The sequence below is a fragment of the Ovis aries genome, chromosome 12 (genome assembly GCF_016772045.2).
Source record: "Ovis aries strain OAR_USU_Benz2616 breed Rambouillet chromosome 12, ARS-UI_Ramb_v3.0, whole genome shotgun sequence".
In the NCBI taxonomy this organism is placed as follows: domain Eukaryota; kingdom Metazoa; phylum Chordata; class Mammalia; order Artiodactyla; family Bovidae; genus Ovis; species Ovis aries.
Genome location: NC_056065.1, coordinates 54952315 through 54972430, shown reverse-complemented (window position 1 = coordinate 54972430; position 20116 = coordinate 54952315). Strand labels below are relative to the sequence as shown.

At 36.8% G+C, this 20116-nt stretch overlaps 1 protein-coding gene across 6 annotated transcripts in view; it reads right to left on the bottom strand.

The window, feature by feature from the left end:
- Positions 1 to 20116, bottom strand: part of RABGAP1L (RAB GTPase activating protein 1 like) — a 726671-nt gene that overhangs the window by 583415 nt on the left and 123140 nt on the right. For all 6 annotated transcript variants that reach the window (XM_042229119.1, XM_027975891.2, XM_060396625.1 and 3 more), the window contains 3 exons: positions 9598 to 9664; positions 4175 to 4277; positions 228 to 394 (listed from right to left, as the gene is read on the bottom strand). In XM_042229119.1, coding sequence (XP_042085053.1) covers positions 228 to 394; positions 4175 to 4277; positions 9598 to 9664 — 337 coding nt within the window. The remainder of the gene's footprint in view (positions 1 to 227; positions 395 to 4174; positions 4278 to 9597; positions 9665 to 20116) is intronic.

Sequence of the window (20116 nt, the reverse complement as noted above, 5' to 3'; positions counted from 1 at the left end):
AGGAAGGCCTGGCGTACTGCAGTACACGGGGTCGCAAAGAGTTGAACATGACAGAGCGACTACACAGAATCTTACATATGCATTTTACAAATACTCTGTTGTTAACTCTAAAGATCATTTGATTATCTGAAGAATTTTATTGCTTTTTATTGCTATTTAAGGAATTACACTGGCATTAAAGAAAAAATAGTAGAAAACAATATATGAAAAGAACAAAAAGATCCTACCTGTTTTAACCTCATGAAGAAAGTCTCCGTGAAAGTTTTTCTGCTGAAATACCAAAATCGTTCATTTGCAGGGTACACACGTACTACTGTCTCCAGGAGAAAGCGGACTGGCTCCACCACCTCTGTGACTACCATATCCACTGCCACGGTCATGTATACTCGTTTATCTGCAGTAGAAATGTTCTGTGTTTTATGCTAATTTTATTACTACTTGATTGAGAAAACAAAGTTAAAGAACTTAGGTTCTTTATACTCATGTTACCCTCTATGTTTAAGTGTTTTACTGACACACAGATTGACAAAGTAATTAAGTTTCCCAAGTACACTTCTCAATTCTCCTAATCCCATCTTAATGAAAAGACTAAATCTTCTCTGACAATTTTAATTTTTCCTTCCCAAAAGCAGGCCCTTAATATAAAAAACAAAAGTTTCGAATGTCCTTTACACTATCTATCAGGTTGCCCCCCCAAAACAAACAAACAAACAAACACTAGATATAGAAAATCACAAAAATTTTCCCTTTCATTCAATAAAAAAAAGATACTAGAAATTATTAGGTTTGTTTGATGAGTTGCATGGGAATGAATGTCAAATCAGAAGAGACTCTCAACCTTCACTTCATTCAATTTGCTTGCAAAATTTTTATTAAAATGATTTTCTCAATGTTGTATGCTTTAAAGGAAGTCTCTGGGGATTTGTTAGTACCCACAATGTCCATAATATATATTAACCCTCAGGAAAATCACTCACCAAAGCTCTAATGAAATAGCTCTGTGTAATATATATATATACTCTCTGCATACATAATGTACAAAATATTCTCTGCATACATAACATATAAAATACACATACTATAAATATACTACAAATATATGTATACTATTTATAGTATATATATATATTACAAATATATGTAATTTTCAAATATATACTCTATATATAGTGAAAGTCTCTCAGTCGTGTCTGACTGTTTGCAACCCCATGGACTATACAGTCCATGGAATTCTCCAGGCCAGAATACTGGAGTGGGTAGCCTTCCACTTCTCCAAGGGATCTTCCCAACACAGGGATCAAACCCAGGTTTCTGACATTGCAGGCTGATTCTTTACCAGCTGAGCCACAAGGAAAGCCTATACTCTATATATAGCACACAAAATACTCTATATATAATACATATATATATATATATATATATATATACACACACTGTACAATACACAATATATATATATATATATATACTATACAATATACTATATATATATATATACTATATATACATACACACTATAAATATACTCCAGCATTCTTGCCTGGGAAATCCCATGGACAGAGGAGCCTGGCAGGCTACAGTTCACAGGGTCGCAAAGAGTTGGACACAACTTTGTGCCTAAGCAGGCACCCCACTCCAGTACTCTTGCCTGGAAAATCCCATAGATGGAGGAGCCTGGTAGGCTGCAGTCCATGGGGTCGCGAAGAGTCAGGCACGACTGAGCAACTTCACTTTCGCTTTTCACTTTCATGCATTGGAGAAGGAAATGGCAACCCACTCCAGTGTTCCTGCCTGGAGAATCCCAGGGATAGTGGGCTCCTGTCTATGGGGTCGCACAGAGTCGGACACGACTGAAGTGACTTAGCAGTAGCAGCACGTACTATAAATGTATATGTATCAGAGCCTTGGCAAGTGCTTTTTTAGACAACAGTATAGTATTGTAAGTAACCATTTCAGCTACCATTTAAAACGCTTACTTGCTATAGCCTCCTTTAAATTTTAATCTAGAATCTTCTAAGCCAGTGTCTATTGGGTTTCTTTAGTTTCACTATGATAGGCTGATGGACAACTGGGAGTTGGTGATAGACAAGGAAGCCTGATGTGCTGCAGTCCATGGGTCACAAAGAATTGGACACAGCTGAGCAACTGAACTGAACTGATGATAGGCTGATATGGACTTAATTTACCCTTTCGAAATTCACTGGGCTTTTTGAACCTGTGGCTTCATTATTCCACATAACTGCATTGTTTATTTTTAAATTACTTTTAAAATTTAAAAATTTATTTCATCTGCAATTTTCAGTTCTCAGTTAAAAGGAAAGTTCAAATAATCAAGCCTACCATTAGAAGAAACCTTCAATAATTTCTTTTTAACCACTATACAACATTTAAAATCACCCACTATACTTCTATTAATATAATTAAACTCAACAAAAGATGTATTACGTTTGTACTAAATGCAAGCATTCTATATGCCAAGTCAAGAGAAACTTGGATTCTCTCAACATTGTATCAGGATGTTATTTTGATATAGAATTATATAGTTTAACTGAACAAATGAATTTTTAAAGACATTATTTTTAATTGACAACCAAATAGGTGTTAAAATACAAAATGAACCTGAACTATGTTACATTAAAAACAGATAAAAACTGCTTTTATAAGTTATTGTCTGAAATTTCTGTACTTTATTCTTCAAAATTATCAGCTAGCCCTTTTTTTTCCATTTTCATGTTGATTTTCTGAATGATTAAAAGGAAGAAGTTTATAGACTGGTATTCACAAGTCTGTATCCAGAAATAACATACTGTGGGTGTAAAGATTATTTATTCCTAATATATGAAAACCTAAACTTTACATAGTCATCATTGTTTTTCTCTTTTTAGCCCTCATCTTGAAATAGCTGGATGTGTGATCAAATGCTTTATGGAAGTGGTAAATACTCCTGTTAAATTCAAGAATAATTATCATTTACTGTTCTTCATTAATATCTTTCCATATCCATATTCACTAATGCTCCTGTCTTTAACTAAAAGTCTATTGTGGATATAAAGTAAATAATATAAAACTAAAGATCAAGCAAACTGATCCATATTTTCTCAATATAAATTATTGTGTTGAATCACAGTAAAGCATTTAGTAGAAGATTATAACTCATGAAGGGCTTCCCTGGTAGCTCAGTTGGTAAAGAATCCACCTATAATGCAGGGGACCCTGGTTCGACTCCTGGATTGGGACGATCCTCTGGAGAAAGCTACCCACTCTAGTATTCTTGGACTTCCCTGGTGGCTCAGCTGGTAAAGAATCTGCCTGCAATGCAGGAGACCTGGGTTCAATCCCTGGGCTGGGAAGATCCCCTGGAGAAGTGAATAGCTACCCACTCCAGTATTCTGGCCTGGAGAATTCCACAAACAGTGTAGTCAACGGGGTCTCAAAGAGCCGGACACAGTTGAACAACTTTCACTATAACTCCATGAGATGAAACTAAATTTTAGTTTAAAGGCAGACAGTAGAAAAGAAAATAACAAAAAACCACATGGGCAATGAACGATATCTAGATAAAGTAGGAATAAAAAGAAAAACAATGAGAAAAATGAAAAATGAGCCTATCTATCATGTATAAATTGTTTAACAGTAGACATATTAAACAAAATGAAAAAATAAAAAGCTTGAAAAAAAATATTTGCCACAAATGAAATATTTTTTTTTACACAAATGAAATCTTAAATATACATTACTAAATTCCCAAAGGTCAAAAGACTGGAATAAACAATTAGTAAATTTAAATATATATATATATAGACAAATATAAGTAATCTGTAATATGAAGAAAAAAAGTTAAAATAGATATCAAAGATATGCAAAAATTCTAGAGTTTTCTTTCATCATTTCTTTCATATTCTGTCTTTTCCCCTACAAATAAAACAACCCTATTATGACACATGAAACACTAAGCCCAAATACTTTCCTAAATAATGTAATAAAATTAATCCACATATCCTTAGAGGGCTTTCTTCTGAATAGTGGAAGTTATCCTCATTGATACATAAAGTATAAAAAGAAAAATAACTCCATTTAAAATAAGTACCAGAATATTTTTTAAACATGGCAAAACAATATTGTCCATAGTGCAAATTTTATAATAAATATTGAGTAATCTTTTAGGAAAAGTCACCTTTTGGGGTTTCTTCATTAAGTGCCAGAAATATTGGTGCATTGGGGTTCCACATGCCAGTGATAACATAAGCTCTCCCATCACAGCTCTTTCCCATGGATTCCTATGACATTTCAAACAGAAATCACTGAGAATATTTACACCCCAAAAATCATCATTTTAACTTATGTCTTACTTAGAGCAATCCAATTAATTAAATTTGAATTTACACTCAGGGCATTTATTTTCTTGGTAAATTTTTTTCACTCTACAGAAGCATTTCTTTAAATATTAAATTCTCCTGCAGCTTCCTCCAGCATTTCTATTTAGAGACACATACTCTAGGATAAAAGGTATGCACTTAGATGCTGACTCACAAAAACATAGTATTGGTATGAAGTTATATTTAACTTTATCTTAGGCTGGTTGTCAAAATATCGCATACACAGACATACAAGGATATATGAAGTGAGAATTAAGCTAATCACAGGAAAATATTAAAATTTTTCTTCTAATGTTCTAATTTTTAATATATTCTTAAAATAACTAATTTCCTTTGTCACAATTAACACCTTTAAAGTTAATACTTTTCTATTGTCTATATGCCAGATATATGGACACTTTCTTACAATCATAAATCAATATTAGGAGACTAATACTGTTTTGTATCTATACCCAAGATTGTTAACTATCTTCCTCTACCCTTATATTTATTCTCCTTCTTCCAATCTCTCCTTTTCTTCTCTTCTTCCTCTTCACTTCCTCCACCCCTTAAGACTTTTACCAAGCCAGCTCTTGATTCTCACGAAAGCAGAAACTTCTATAGTGAAAGCAAGGCCACATTCAGTTGTGTATATGTATGTGTATGTGGTGTGGGGGAGCTTAGAGGTTGTCCATGGGAGAAAAGCACACAGTATACAAATATAAGCATTAGCAAAAGAATACAATACGTTCAATTTTCTGTACCAATTTCCTCATATTATGAATGGAGAGAGCTAAAAAGGTCAGGCTAAAAGACAAAAAAGTTTTTTTCAGTATTTCCCACACACAGATGCTTCTCTGAATCCTTATGAAACTATTTCAGTCAGTTGGTAATTACTATGTACATTTTTCTACTGTACTGGTGATAGCTCACTGATCAGAGTGTAAAGCAAAGGAGAAAAACGCTCAAGACCATGTAAAGGAAATCCACTCAGTACCTCCAACGCACTTATACATTCATATTCATTCTCTTTCCCTGTCTCCCTCCCTCCCTTCCATGTGCCTATCCTCTCTCTCTATGTCTAATTAGACTCCCATTCAGAGCAAGAATGACCTCAAAATATCTAGTTCATTTCTGGACAAGAGCTTATGCTATGCTTGAGTTCAAAAAATGAGCTAGGCCAATCAAATTCTTTCTTTCAATTAACAAATACCAAGGAAAGTGGGCAGTCAGCTGTAGGGCTGAAAGGTTTTGATACGAAAATGACAGATCACATGCAAAATGAAGTTATAACTGAATTTAGGGTAGGGGAAAATAAATAAAGAACAGCAGAGTATTAGTAAAGTGCTAAAGTGTTAAGCAAGAAACGGAGAAAACAAACACACAAAAAAATCCTTAAAAATAATGAATCATATAGTCAAAAAACAAAGGCACATACAAAGGAGGTGAGTTGAAGGGGCAAAGAGTGGGGAACCTAGAGAGAAGGGCAGAGAAGAGACAGAGAGGAATAGAAAGGGCAAGGAGGGAAAAGGGAGAAGAGGGGAAAAAAGGAGAGGCGGGCAATGGAGGGAGGAAGGGAGAGGGAGAGAGAAGAAGGTGCAGAAAGAGAAAAGGGAGCAGAGCACCAGAGGCTGTGAGAACAAGGGCAGCTCCTAAGAAAGAGGCTCACTGAAAGAGCAAGCCCATGCGGGGAGGGTAGGCAGACAGGAAGAGACCAGAGACCACTGTTCAGGGTCAGGTCTAATTTCATCAAGGTCAATAACCTCTTTTGTTCTTCAGGTGCTCTAAGTGAATCTTTGTTCGCTGTAAGCAAAACAGCCTAACCAAATCAAACATATTTTTATTTCTTTTGAGTCTTCATAACCACAAAAATATTATCTCATACATTAAAAGCCTTCAATAAAAGTTTCTCCTCGAGTCACTTCTGTTATTGCACTAGATATTTCTATCACATAGCCTGGCTTGCTCCCATGCCCTTATGAAGAGACTTTCACAATCTCTGCTCTAGAGTTCTTTCCTGGCTCCTCTGCAGGCCTTCCCTCCCCTAAGAAGGCTGACGAGATTAGGGACATCAGGGAAAGACATCTGGACAACAAATACCTCTGCCCCGAAGAGGCCAGGCTGGAACCACCAGATGCCCTCCTCTTAAGAAAATAAACCAGGAAATATAAACAGAATACACCACTTCGCAATGGAACATAAGCTGAAAAATCACATACAAAGCTGTGAATGAACTACTGTCAAGTTATGAGCAAGCTGAAGCTATGAGGTCAAGTAGGGACAGCAGGGTAAAGCACACAAATATTATCAGGAGAAGGAGATAACACACAAAGAAAGAAAGAAACATAAGTTCTCACTAATCCATTCATTCCTTAAGCAAATATGAGCCTACTATGAGTTACGCTCTATGCCCGTGAGTATCCGGCAAAGAAAACAAGAGAATGGTCCTGACTTTACGGAGTTGACAGGCTAATGATTTCCAAACAGCAGTTTGTGACCCATTTGTGGATCATAAAATCAAGTTAGTGGATTATGATCACACTTTTTAATCAAGTAGAAGAAAAAAAAACAGATTTCATCAAACATGAATTATTTCATAAATTTCACTATTTCTTAAATTTCATAATTTAAGAATTATTTCATAAAAATTTTACTTCAGCTTTTTTAACATTTATAAGTGTATTAGATTACAATGTAAATTTTATTTCTGTGAGTCCAACTACTGGCCTAGTGTCTCAATAGTTAATTATGAAGATCCAGAAACTTTCTGGACTTCCCTGGTGGCTCAGACAGTAAAAGCATCTGCCTACAACACGGGAGACGCGGGTTCAATCCCTGGGTCTCAACAATCCCCTGAAGAAGGAAATGGCAACCCACTCCAGTGCTCTTGCCTGGAAAATCCCATGGACTGAGGAGCCTGGTAGGCTACAGTCCATGAGGTCACAGCATCAGACTCAACTGAGCAACTTCACTTTCTTTCACTTCTTTCACAAACTTTCTGAGGCATCTCTAGGATTATAAATTGTGTTCCAGTTCCATAAAATCTGACTCTACTCAGTTTTCACCTCTTTTTGGTACTTTCCTGTTCAGCTTTTCCTAGGTATCAATGGTTGTAGATCAAAAATTCTCATTTCCTTATTCCTACACTACAAGTATCTTCAAAACTATTATCACTACTGGGAGAAAATTCAGAGTCCATTACCTGCACCTCCCCAAAAGAACTTAATTAATTTTATTTATATGTGATTTTGTTTATATACTATGCATAATATATATAAGTAATTTGGCTGACTAAAAATATATTTTGTTTATAAATATAGCTTTCTTTTTCATGTACATTTTATATTAAACAAAATTTATAAATGTATAGAAAAGTCTCAGCTCATCGTTCTCATTTAGCATTCAGGGAACAAAGTAGGCACTGCTCAAAAATTATTCAAGTCAAATAGAAAAACCTCATAAATTCTGAAGTTCAATTGCACCCTTTTTCAAAGTTTGTCAGAATAAAGTGCAAGGAGAAATCTGTTTTCAAAGAGTTCACGTATTTGGATATGTCATAGAAGTATTAATATCTTGCTCTAGAGGGCAGAACTAAGACACATTAGGCTAAGTTACAAGGAATATGATTTCAGGTGATTACAAAGGTGTAACCTGTAATAACCACAGCTGTCCCACAGTCTTCATTAAAAGGTAATGAGTTCATTTTTATTAGATGTAGTCTGGTTAAAGCTCAGTAACTGTGTATTAAGATACCATGAAGATTAACAGCATTGGGTAACAACAAATCACAACTGCTGATAATTGTACATACAAGCCCTCCAACTTGATCAACTATTTGTTGCACTGATAAGCCCACTGCTCCCTCTAGGAGCTTCAGTGCTTACAAGCCTTTGATTTCAGTATGGACTCTCAAAGGTGGAGGGATGCACTACAAGTGAGGGGAGATCAGAAGCTCACGCCAGGTCTCTACATCTCTGCCAGCAATTCATCTTAATCTTTTAAACTCTGCAAGATCATTATTAATTAGGATCTAGGAGCTGATAAGTATTTAATGTCCTTGAAACTACCTCCTCACAGAATTTTCAGGGCTCCAAAATGTTATGTCTTGCCTTAAGCAAAACCACCTGCATTACTGATATGCTATAAAAATGGATGGAAGAGAGATGAACCAATAGCTAATTTGTTTTCACATTTAATGTAACTGGTTGCCCTTACCTTACCTACGTAAGCAATGTTTCCTCGCTATTTCTGTGGCTCACTACACCAACTCTATGAGAGCATTTAACCCAATGATATCATTACAGATTTAAAGATCTGTTTCCATTACAAGATTATGAACCCAAAGATGTTAGAACATTATTACCATATCTGTAATGCCAGCACGCCACACAATACTTGGCATACAATTAGGTGCTCAAAAATGCTGAATAAACCATCCTGCTACCACTAAAAAATCAATTATCATAAAATAAAGAAAAAGTTCATATAATTTGTGATATTTAAATGACATTTGCAAAATACAGCTGAAAGGAGAACATGTAGTGCTACCAAAAAAAAAAACTCATTTAAGTAAAGAACTGTGTACTTATACTGAAATAACTATTTCTTATAACAGTTCTAAACCATGAACTGGATGTTTTCATTAACTACATTATTATCAGGTATTTGTTTAAAAGTTAAGATGGCTTGCCATTTTTACATCAAAAACCAACTCTTGAATATATATTAACCTTCAAGGGCATTCCTTAAATGAATACCACTCCCACATTAAATATACTTTGCTAATGAAAGGTAATCAAGAAGGAAAAATTCAGAAAGGGAAATGCTTTAAAGAAAACAAATGCATCCATCACAATACACAAATTAATATCAATAACACTGCATTAAAATAAATGAAAGGAACCATATCCACTTTGGATATGCCTGTTAGAATCATGTACTTCTTGTTTTTGGCTCAAAGAAAGGATATTTTCCTAAGAAGTCAAACAGATGAGTAGATGAACTTTTTCATAACACTATCCTTTTATCTGCTTCAACTTGCATATGATTCTTTCTACAAAAATTTTTAACTCCTAAGTTTCTCCCTCATTTTAAGTATGGGGTTCCAAATTAATTGACTACTATCACACGGCTGAAAGTTAGAAGTAATTTGACAAAATGACGATTTCAAAATAGAATATACTTTAAAAATATAAAATAACTATCATCTATACTTGGTTAAGGTGCTAAAGATTTTCATTACCATATCCAGTAAATGCATGTCACTGTTCTTCACGTTTCGACCTGGGCTTAATAACATTCCAAAACATCTGAAAATATTGGGGGGAAAAAAAGAAGAAATGAGGTATCAAGAATATATAGAAGCCCAGTGAGCAAAAGCCTCTTAATAGCAACTATACAATCTGTCTAGCTCTATACTTACAAATAACATTTTTTAGAGAAACATCACAGATAAGAATCCATCAAGATACATAATAAAATCACACATAAATTAATTATTTAAATTCCCAGATCTCTATTTCTGCTTCTGAAAGATTACCAATGAACAGAAACTGTGATAAAAACAGCCACAAATTGTTAACTGAAACAAAATACAGTACTGAGACATGAACTAATTTCTAGGTAAAAATTAGAGATTGTTTGCCTTACAGTTATTCCAAACATACTGATCAAGATCAACTAACCTAATTAAATTAAAAGTAAGAAAACTTAAAAAAATTAGAATAAAACACTGTACTCTCTCTTTGCATCAAGCCATGTTAATACAATCAATCACCTGGCCCTCTACAGTCATGTTCACTGAGTAGACTATCAATACTATATCTTCAGTTTGGAAAAAAAAAACAGTTATATGAAACTCATTACTAAAAAATGCTATTATGCTAGTGAAAATACTATCCAGAATATAATATATTATTAAATACTTATTCTGTGCCTCCTGATGCAAAGGAAGTTTTAGGAATCCAATTAACACTATCACTTTATTTGTAAAGGGTTTTCATCAACTATAAAATTCAGTCAAACCTAACATTTCTTTATATTTGTTACGGTATTATTATTTTTTCTTTATTGTTAGCAAATGTAAACTCCAGAAAAGTTAATTTACTTAAACTCATGGCTATTACATACCTCTTATACTCAAGAGGCAATGTGATCTATCTACAGTGCGCCTCTCTCTGTCAACTAGAATAGAGTAGTTTCTATTACAGCTTTCCAAATGTTAAAAATATGCTACAGAGCATTTTATAAAAGGAGTAAAGAATATAAACAAACTAAATGTAAGATTTTTTAAATTTCAAAATAGTGGCAGCTGAGCAGTCAATACTAAATCTGATCTTGTTTACCAAAGGTTTACTTTTCCAATGGCAGGGTTTTTCCTTCCATAAACAAGACAGAGAGTGGTCCTATGCAAATATGAGCTTAATAAGTGGTAAAACAATAGTTACTTCCTGTAATATCTGAGGATATCTTCCAGAAGTCATGTAAAAATGATCAAGTATATAATAAAGATACAACAAAGTCAGTAAGCTTTGAGGAAAACCTTCCAAACACACTATTGTAGCAGTGAGCAAAATATAATCAACTAAAATAGAGATAATTATAACCTAATACTCTTAATTTTAATATGCTTCCTATACATTGCTATGAACTTTGAACTCACATAACACTGTCTATACAAATTAAATATTAATTAATCAGCTACTTCATTGTACTATTTCTAATTGTGCCTTAAATTCTTTATAACTACGGAAAACAGAGTGGAGATTCCTTTAAAAACTGAGAATAGAACTGCCACACGACCCAGCAATCCCACTGCTGGGCATACACCCTGGGAAAACCAGAACTGAAGGTGTACCCCAATGTTCACTGCAGCACTGTTCACAACAGCTAGGACATGGAAGTAACATAGATGTCCATCAGCAGATGAGTGGATAAAGAAGCTGTGGTACAAATGCACAATGGAATATTCCTCAGCTATAAAAAAGAATGCATTTGAGTCAGTTCTAATGAGGTGGATGAAACTGGTGCCTATTATACAGAGTGAAGTGAGTCAGAAAGAGAAAGACAAATACTGTATATTAATGCATGTATATGGAATGGTTTTTTTCCAGTAGCCTTTGGAAAGGCTGGGAAAGATTGAGGGCAGGAGGAGAAGGGGACGACAGAGGATGAGATGGTTGGATGGCATCACTGACTTGATGGACATGAAGTTTGAGCAAGCTCCAGGAGTTGATGATACACAGAGAAGCCTGGTGTGCTGCAGTCCTTGGGGTCACAAAGAGTCAGACATGTCTGAGCAACTGAACTGAACTGACGGAATTTAGAAAGACGGTAATGACAATCCTACAGGCAGGGCAGCAAAGGAGACACAGATGTAAAGAACAGATTTTACACATAGTGGGAGAAGGCAAGGGTGGGATATTTGAGAGAATAGCATTGAAACATGTACATTACCATATGTAAAACAGATGACTAGCACAAGTATGATGTATGAAGCAGGGCACCCAAAGCTGGTGCTCTGGGACCACCCAGAGGGATGGAGTGGGAGGGAGGAGGAAGGGGAGCTCAGGATGGGGGAACACATGTATCCCTACGGCCAATTCATGTTGATGTATGGCAAAAACCATCACAATATAGTAAAGCAATTATCCTCCAATTAAAATAGATTAACTAATTTAAAACAATTTAGTTTCTCCAACTAAAATGTCAGATCAATGAGGACAAAGACGTGTCTCACGTTCTCTACATATTTTGCTTCAGCTTGCATCTCTCATGGATGTTTTACATATGATTTCTTCTATTACAGGATTTGGGGTTGGTTTATTTATTTACTTATTTTTTTATTTGGTTGTGACGGATCTTATTCGTGGCATGTAGGATCTAGTTCCCTGATGAGGGAATCAAACCCAGGGCCCCTGCATTGGAAGCACAGAGTTTTACTTACTGGACCACCAAGGAAGTCCCAATTGTACTATTTTCAAGTTACAAAGGGCTTTCCTTGTAGCTCAGCTGGTAAAGAATCTGCCTCCAATGCGGGAGACCTGGGTTCGATTCTGGGTTGGGAAGATCCCCTGGATAAGGGAAAGGTTATCTACTCCAGTATTCTGGCCCAGAGAATACCATGGACTGTATAGTCCATGGGGTCACAAAGAGTTGGACATGACTGAGCAACCTTCACTTTCATTTAAGTTACAAAACTATCATGTAGTCACTGTAAAAAGCTAAATACCAAAGCGTGTAGGGAATTTCTCCTTCGTCACTAATCTCAGCCCCTTCAGGAACCAATACTAAGAGTTTAGCAAGTACTGTCCCTACTTTTCTTTTGCTTGTTTTAAAAATTAAAGTTTTATATTGTTTGTCAGGCTTCCCTGATAGCTCAGTTGGTAAAGAATCATCCTGCAATGCAGGAGACCCCAGTTCGATTCCTGGGTCGGGAAGAGCCCCTGGGGAAGGGATAGGATACCCACTCCAGTATCCTCGGGCTTCCCTTGTGGCTCAGCTGGTAAAGAATCCACCTGCAATGTGGGAGACCTGAGTTCTATCCCTGGGTTGGGAAGATCCCCTGGAGAAAGGAAAGATACCCACCCCAGTATTCTGTCCTGAAGAATTCCACAGACTGTATAGTCCATAGGGTTGCAAAGAGTCAGACATGACTGAGCAACTTTCACTTCACTGTTTATCAACATGAAGTGACAACAGTGTGACCTTAGTGAAAGCACCTATCCCCTTGGGCCTCTGCTTCCTCTTCTACAAAATAGGAGAGGTACAACACATGAACTCTAAGGATTCTTCCAGCATTAAAACTGCATAATTGTTTTCTATCAAGCTATAATAGTCATTTCCAAAATTATATTTCATTAAAGCACAACATGATTCCTATGGAGACAAGCTGGGTCTATTAGGAATAACATCTCAGTAATTAGATATTATTAGTACCACAAACACCTAATGTGAATATTAAGTGCTTCACTAGGGAATTCAAAGCATTCAACCTGCTCTTATTAACTCTATAAATGATGTTTTAAGCAAACTGCTATTACACCTATTTTTTTCAAGAAACTCACAATCTAGTATGGGAGGAAAATAAGACAATTACAACCTGTATAGTAAGTTCTATGATAGCTGTTAGTACAGAAGGTTTAACAAAGCACAGAGAAGACACATCCAACATTATTTATTGACCCAAAATTTGAAATCAAACCTCCTGAGAATAAGATGATAGTGTTATCATATTAATAATTACCATATTATAGCAGCTGTTTATCTAATGCTTTCAGACGTTTACTATTTTGTTGCATCCACATTTTAAAAACAACCTCCATATAACAAATGACAAAACTGGTTTCCATAAAGTAGAAGTGATTTGTTCAAACCACATAACTAGTAGGCCATGACTCTGACTCCAAAACTACATAGTCACTTAACGCTATAATTTGTCACTTTCTGGCCTATCAGTCACTGTTGTTCAACTGCTAAGTCATGACCAATTCTTTTCAGTCCCATGGACTGCAGTATGCTAGGCTCTTCTGTCCTTCACAATCTCCTGGAGTTTGCTCAAATAATGTCCATTGAGTAGGGGATACTATCTAATGATTTCATCCTCTGCTGCTCCCTATCCTTTAGCCTATCAGAAAAAAATTATAAATTCCTGGTGTGATCCTGGGTATATCACACACTTCAAAAAGCCTCACTTTCCACATTTCCAAAACACAAATATACCTGCATATAGTTTCACTATGTTAATATACAGTTAAAATGAAAAAGTCTCACAGGAAAAGGACACTGCAAAATATAGAGTAGTTTGCCAATTTATACATTATATGGAACAATGGACTGGTTCAAAATTGAGAAAGGGGTAAGTTAAGGCTGTATACGAGTCACCCTGCTTATTTAACTTACATGCATATTACAACATGCAAATACCGGGCTCAATAGATTACAAGCTGGAATCAAGATTGCCAGGTTCAGTTCCACTTCAGTTGCTCAGTTGTGTTCGACTCTTTGCGACCCCATGGACCCATGCTTCCCTGACCATCACCAACTCAAGGAGCTTGCTCAAATTCATGTCCATTGAGTCCATGATGCCATCCAACCACCTCATCCTCTGTCGACCCCTTCTCCTCCCACCTTGAATCTTCTCCAGCATCATAGTCTTTTCCAGTGAGTCTATTCTTCACATCAGGTGGCCAAACTATTGGAGTTTCAGCTTCAGCATCAGTCCTTGCAATGAATATTCACAACATATTTCTTATAGGATTGACTGGTTGGATTTCCTTGCAATCCAAGGGACTCTCAAGATTCTTCTCCAACACCACAGTTCAGAAGCATCAATTTTCTGGTGCTCAGCTTTCTTTATAGTCCAATTCTCACATCCATACGTGACTACTGGAAAAACCATAGCTTTAACTAGATGGACCTTTGTTGGCAAAGCAATGTCTCTACTTTTTAATATGCTGTCTGGTTGTTCACCGCTTTTTACCAAGGAGTGAGCCATGAAATTAAAAGACGCTTACTCCTTGGAAGGAGAGTTATGACCAACCTAGAACAGTACATTCAAAAGCAGAGACATTACATGCCAACAAAGGTCCATCTAGTCAAGGCTATGGTTTTTCCAGTGGTCATGTATGGATGTGAGAGTTGGACTGTGAAGAAAGCTGAGCACCGAAGTATTGATTCTTTTGAACTGTGGTGTTGGAGAAGACTCTTGAGAGTCCCTTGGACTGCAAGGAGATCCAACCAGTCCATTCTGAAGGAGATCAACCCTGGGATTTCTTTGGAAAGAATGATGCTAAAGCTGAAGCTCCAGTACTTTGGCCACCTCATGCGAAGAGCTGACTCATTGGAAAAGACTCTGATGCTGGGAGGGATTGGGGACAGAAAGAGAAGGGGACGACAGACGATGAGATGGCTGGATGGCATCACTGACTCGATGGACATGAGTCTGAGTGAACTCCAGGAGTTGGTGATAGACAGGGAGGCCTGGTGTGCTGCGATTCATAGGGTCACAAAGAGTCGGACACGATTGAGCGACTGAACTGAACTGAAGTCTTTTAATTTCATGGCTGCATTCACCATTTGCAGTGATTTTGGAGCCCCCCCCCCCCCCGCCAAAATAAACTCTGTCACTGTTTCCCCATCTATTTCCCATGAAGTGATGGGACCGGAAGTCATGATCTTAGTTTTCTGAATGTTGAGTTTTAAGCCAACTTTTTCACTTTCCTCTTTCACTTTCATCAAGAGGCTCCTTAATTCCTCTTCACTTTATGCCATAACAGTGGTGTCATCTGCGTATCTGAGGTTATTGATATTTCTCCCAGCAATCTTGATTCCTTCATCCAGCCCAGTGTTTCTTCTCATGATGTACTTTGCAGTAAGATAAGCAGGATGACAATATACAGCCTTGATATACTCCTTTCCCAGTTTGGAACCAGTCTGTTGTTCCATGTCCAGTTCTAACTGTTGCTTCTTGACCTGCACACAGATTTCTCAGGAGGCAGGTCAGGTGGTCTGGTATTCCCATCTCTTTCAGAATTTTCCACAGTTTGTTGTGATCCACACAGTCAAGGGCTTTGCATAGTCAATTAAGCAGAAATAGATGTTTTTCTGGAACACTCTTGCTTTTTCAATGATCCAACGGATGTTGGCAATTTGATCTCTTGTTCCTCTGCCCTTTATAAATCCAGCGTCAACCTCTGGAAATTCATGGTTCACATACTGTTGAAGACTGGCTTGGAGAATTTTGAGCATTACCTTGCTAGCGTGTGAGATGAGTGCAACTGTGAAGTAGTTTGAGCATTCTTTGGCATTGCCTTTCCTTGGGATTGGAATAAAAGTAACCTTTTCGACTCCTGTGGCCACTGTTGCATTTTCCAAATTCGCTGGCATATGGAGTGCAGCATCTTCAAAGCATTATCTTTTAGGATTTAAAATAGCTCAACTGGAATTCCATCACCTCCACTAGCTTCATTCATAGTGAAGCTTCCTAAGGCCCACTTGAATTCGCATTCCAACATGTCTGGCTCTAGGTAAATGATCACATCATCGTGATTATCTGGGTTGTGAAGGCCTTTTTTGTATAGTTCTTCTGTGTATTCTTGTCACTTTTTCTTAATATCTTCTGCTTCTGTTAGGTCCATACCATTTCTGTGGATTGCCAGGAGAAATATCAATAATCTCCGATATACAGATGACACCACTATCATGGCAGAAAGGAGGAATTAAACAGCCTCTTGATGAAGGTGAAAGAGGAGAGTGAAAAACCTGGCTTGAAAATCAACATTCAAAAAACAAAGATCAGAGCATTCAGTTCCATCACTTCACAGCAAATCGATGGGGAAACAATGGAAATAGTGACAGACTTTATTTTCTTGGGCTCTAAAAATCACTGTGGAAGGTGACTGCAGTCATGAAATTAAAACACACTTGATCCTTGGAAGAAAAGCAATGACAAACCTAGACAGCGTATTAAAGCAGTGACACCACTTTGCCTACAAAGGTCCTTATAGTCAAAGCTATGGTTTTTCCATGTATGGATGTGAGAGCTGGACAATAAAAAAGGCTGAGCATCAAAGAGTTGATGCCTTCAGACTGTGGTGTTGGAGAAGACTCTTGAGAGTCCCTTGGACAGCAAAGAGATCAAATCAGTCAGTCCTAAAGGACATCAACCCTGAATATTCACTGAAGTGTTGAAGCTGAAGATCCAATACTTTGGCCACCTGATGCAAAAAGCTGACTCAATGGAAAAGATCCTAATGCTGGGAAAGATTGAAGGCAGGAGAAGGGGACGACAGAGAATGAGATGGTCAGATGGCATCACCAACTCAATGGACATGAGTTTGAGCAAGCTCCAGGAGATGGTGAAGGACAGGGAAGCCTTGCATGCTACAGCCCATGGTGTCCCAGAGTCAGGCACGACTGAACAACTGAACAATAACTGCCAGTATTATTAAGAAGTGAAGTTTGACCTTCCACACTGCCCAGCCAGTCTTTTACTCGAAACAGAGCTTGACACAGCTTTCAACACCAAGTTAGCATCTATATGGGCTTCCTTGTTGGCTCAGTGGTAAAGAATCTGTCTGTCAATGTAGAGGACCTGGGTTCAATCCCTGGGTGGGGAAGATTCCCTGGAGAATGAAATGGCAACTCACTCCAGTATTTTTGCCTGGGAAATCCCATGGACAGAAGGACGCTGGTAAACTACAGTCCATGGGGTCACAAACCAGTAAGTGACTAAACCAATCAACCAAAGCATCCATACAAACACCAAAAACGCTGCATATCTTGTATGGTTTTAGGCTTAACTGATGAAGAAAAGGAGAGGAATAAAAGGATTATATGTTAATGTCCTGCAAAAGGAAACTATTTTACTTTTTTAGTCCATAAAAATCATAATTCTACATCTCTCCATGAAGACCATGGATAAAAAGGAGGAAAAGAAAAGTAAAAGAGGCAGGGAACTGACCAGTATCAGTTAAAGAACACTGTCTCTTACTAAACTTGTGCTATTAAAAATGAGAAAGTGACGGTATGACGGACAGAATAAACAGAACTACCACAAAGAAGAAAAACTGTAATTAAATCATAATTTTTAGAATACACAAAAACTACATAATTTCATAAAATTGGAATGCTAGCCATCTTATGGAATTTAAAGCAAAAAAGATAGTTGGAAAGTCTTCTATATAAGAATTGTTGGAATCATTTTTTCCCTTATTAAAGTTATCAGGTAGAGAAAGATATACAGGCATTCCTCACTACACACAGCAGCTTAGAACCATAAAAATAACCATACAAGCTGAAACTGCACTGTGATCTTATAAACAATGGGAACCATTACGACTGTCCTGTGATCTGTGAATATTTTGTCAAAACTTTAAAAAACTTTCGTCAGTTACAAAAATATAGGGAAATTTTTTTAAAGGTAAAACTATTATTTAGTACTTTATATTTTAAAGCACTTAGAAATATTAAAAACTGAAGTATTTTATTTCCTTGGAAAAGTTATTAAGAATAGTTTAAACGGTGTTTACACGGAAAAGACCCTGATGCTGGGAAAGACTGAAGGCAAAAGGAGAAGAAGGTGGCAAAGGATGAGATGGCTGGATAGCATCACTGACTCAATGGACATGAACATGGGCAAACTCCAAAAATGGTGCGGGACAGGGAGGCCTGGCATGCTGCAGTCCATGGGGCCACAAAGAGTGAGACACAACTTAGTGAGTGAACAACAACAAAACGGTGTTTGCTTTCTTCTCATGTGATAAACAATACAGAATAAGCATTTTTTTCCTACGCCTTGGGAAACAGTCATACTCCATTCTAACTTTGAATGAGCTTCCAGTATTTTATCCTTTGCACTTTTACATCTCTAAGAGCTCCTTTAACATGAAGTTTTTGCTGGGGTGACTTCCCAGGACATTCATCCTTTTCATCAAACCACTTGCCTTATTTATGTTGATAAGTTCATCTTTACTAAGCTCCTCTGGCTGTATACCTAGTGTCAACATTCCCACAGTCAGCTATTTCTTCTATAACTCCACTTATGCCCTATTCAAATCCTGCCAAGTTATTTGTACAGTGCAGTGAACGTTTTGCCACAGAACACAAATACAACTCACTGTTACTTCCTGTCAGGATGTGTGAATGTTTTCAATTGTATGCCTTCATGTCATATCTCTTCCAAAACTCAGCTAAAGGAATTGTATGATCTCCAGTTTCTTATAATTACCATTTATTTCAGTGTTGCAACTAACTGCAAAACTGTGGCATGAAGACTAGCAAAACCTGGATTTTATTTTTTATTGCAGTCTTCAATCCAGCATAAAAATAAACACTCCATTTCAATCATAAGAAGCTTTCTATTTCTAGTGTAATTTAAACTGAAAAAATATTGAAATGCCTTTATCATGTCTTTGTTGTATATCAGACTTTTTCAATATGCTTCATACTGTAGCTTCATGCAGAGCTAGGTCTCATCCTGTCTTCATTTTTCTGTCATCATTTTCTTTTTTTTAAATTTTTTATTGAAGTATAGTTGATTTACTGCAGTCACCATTTTCAAATCCTCTAAGATAACATGGAATTTCATTTTCAGTATTATCACTTCTCATTGGTTTGCTGTATTCATCTTTGTTGGCTACCTCTTTCAATTATTCATTATTGTAAAACATAACATGGGTTTATCATTGAGAGACTAAGGAGGCAAAACAACAATACACTTTGCTGTCTATGAGTGAACTGAATAACAGATACACCATAACCAATCATCAACATACTCTGAAAGAAGTGATGTTAACAGTCACTGGATAAGCATTTATGTAGTGACTGTGAACTGAAGAGCTAACAGCAAAGTCTACATTTTATGCAATTACTCACAACTAATATACCATGGTTAACAAAAATTTGAACCATGTGGCTGGGGGACTGGTATTCTTTAACTAAACCATAGTAACATAAATCCATGCATATTATATCTGCAGAACAAAGACTGCATGCATATACACATAGGTTCCAAGTAAATATAACCAACGTTTTGCCTTCTCACAGGGGTAGTTTACTCTGATTCTGCAGGCTATTCTGATTTCCGGTTATCACGCACAAAGCACTAGCAATCTCAGAAAAAAGCATGACTGTGGTAGTACTATTAGTACCACTAATACTAATACTACTAATACTATTAGTAGTATCAGTTCAGTTCAGTTCAGTCACTCAGTCGTGTCTGACTCATTGCGACCCCATGAATCGCAGCACACCAGGCCTTC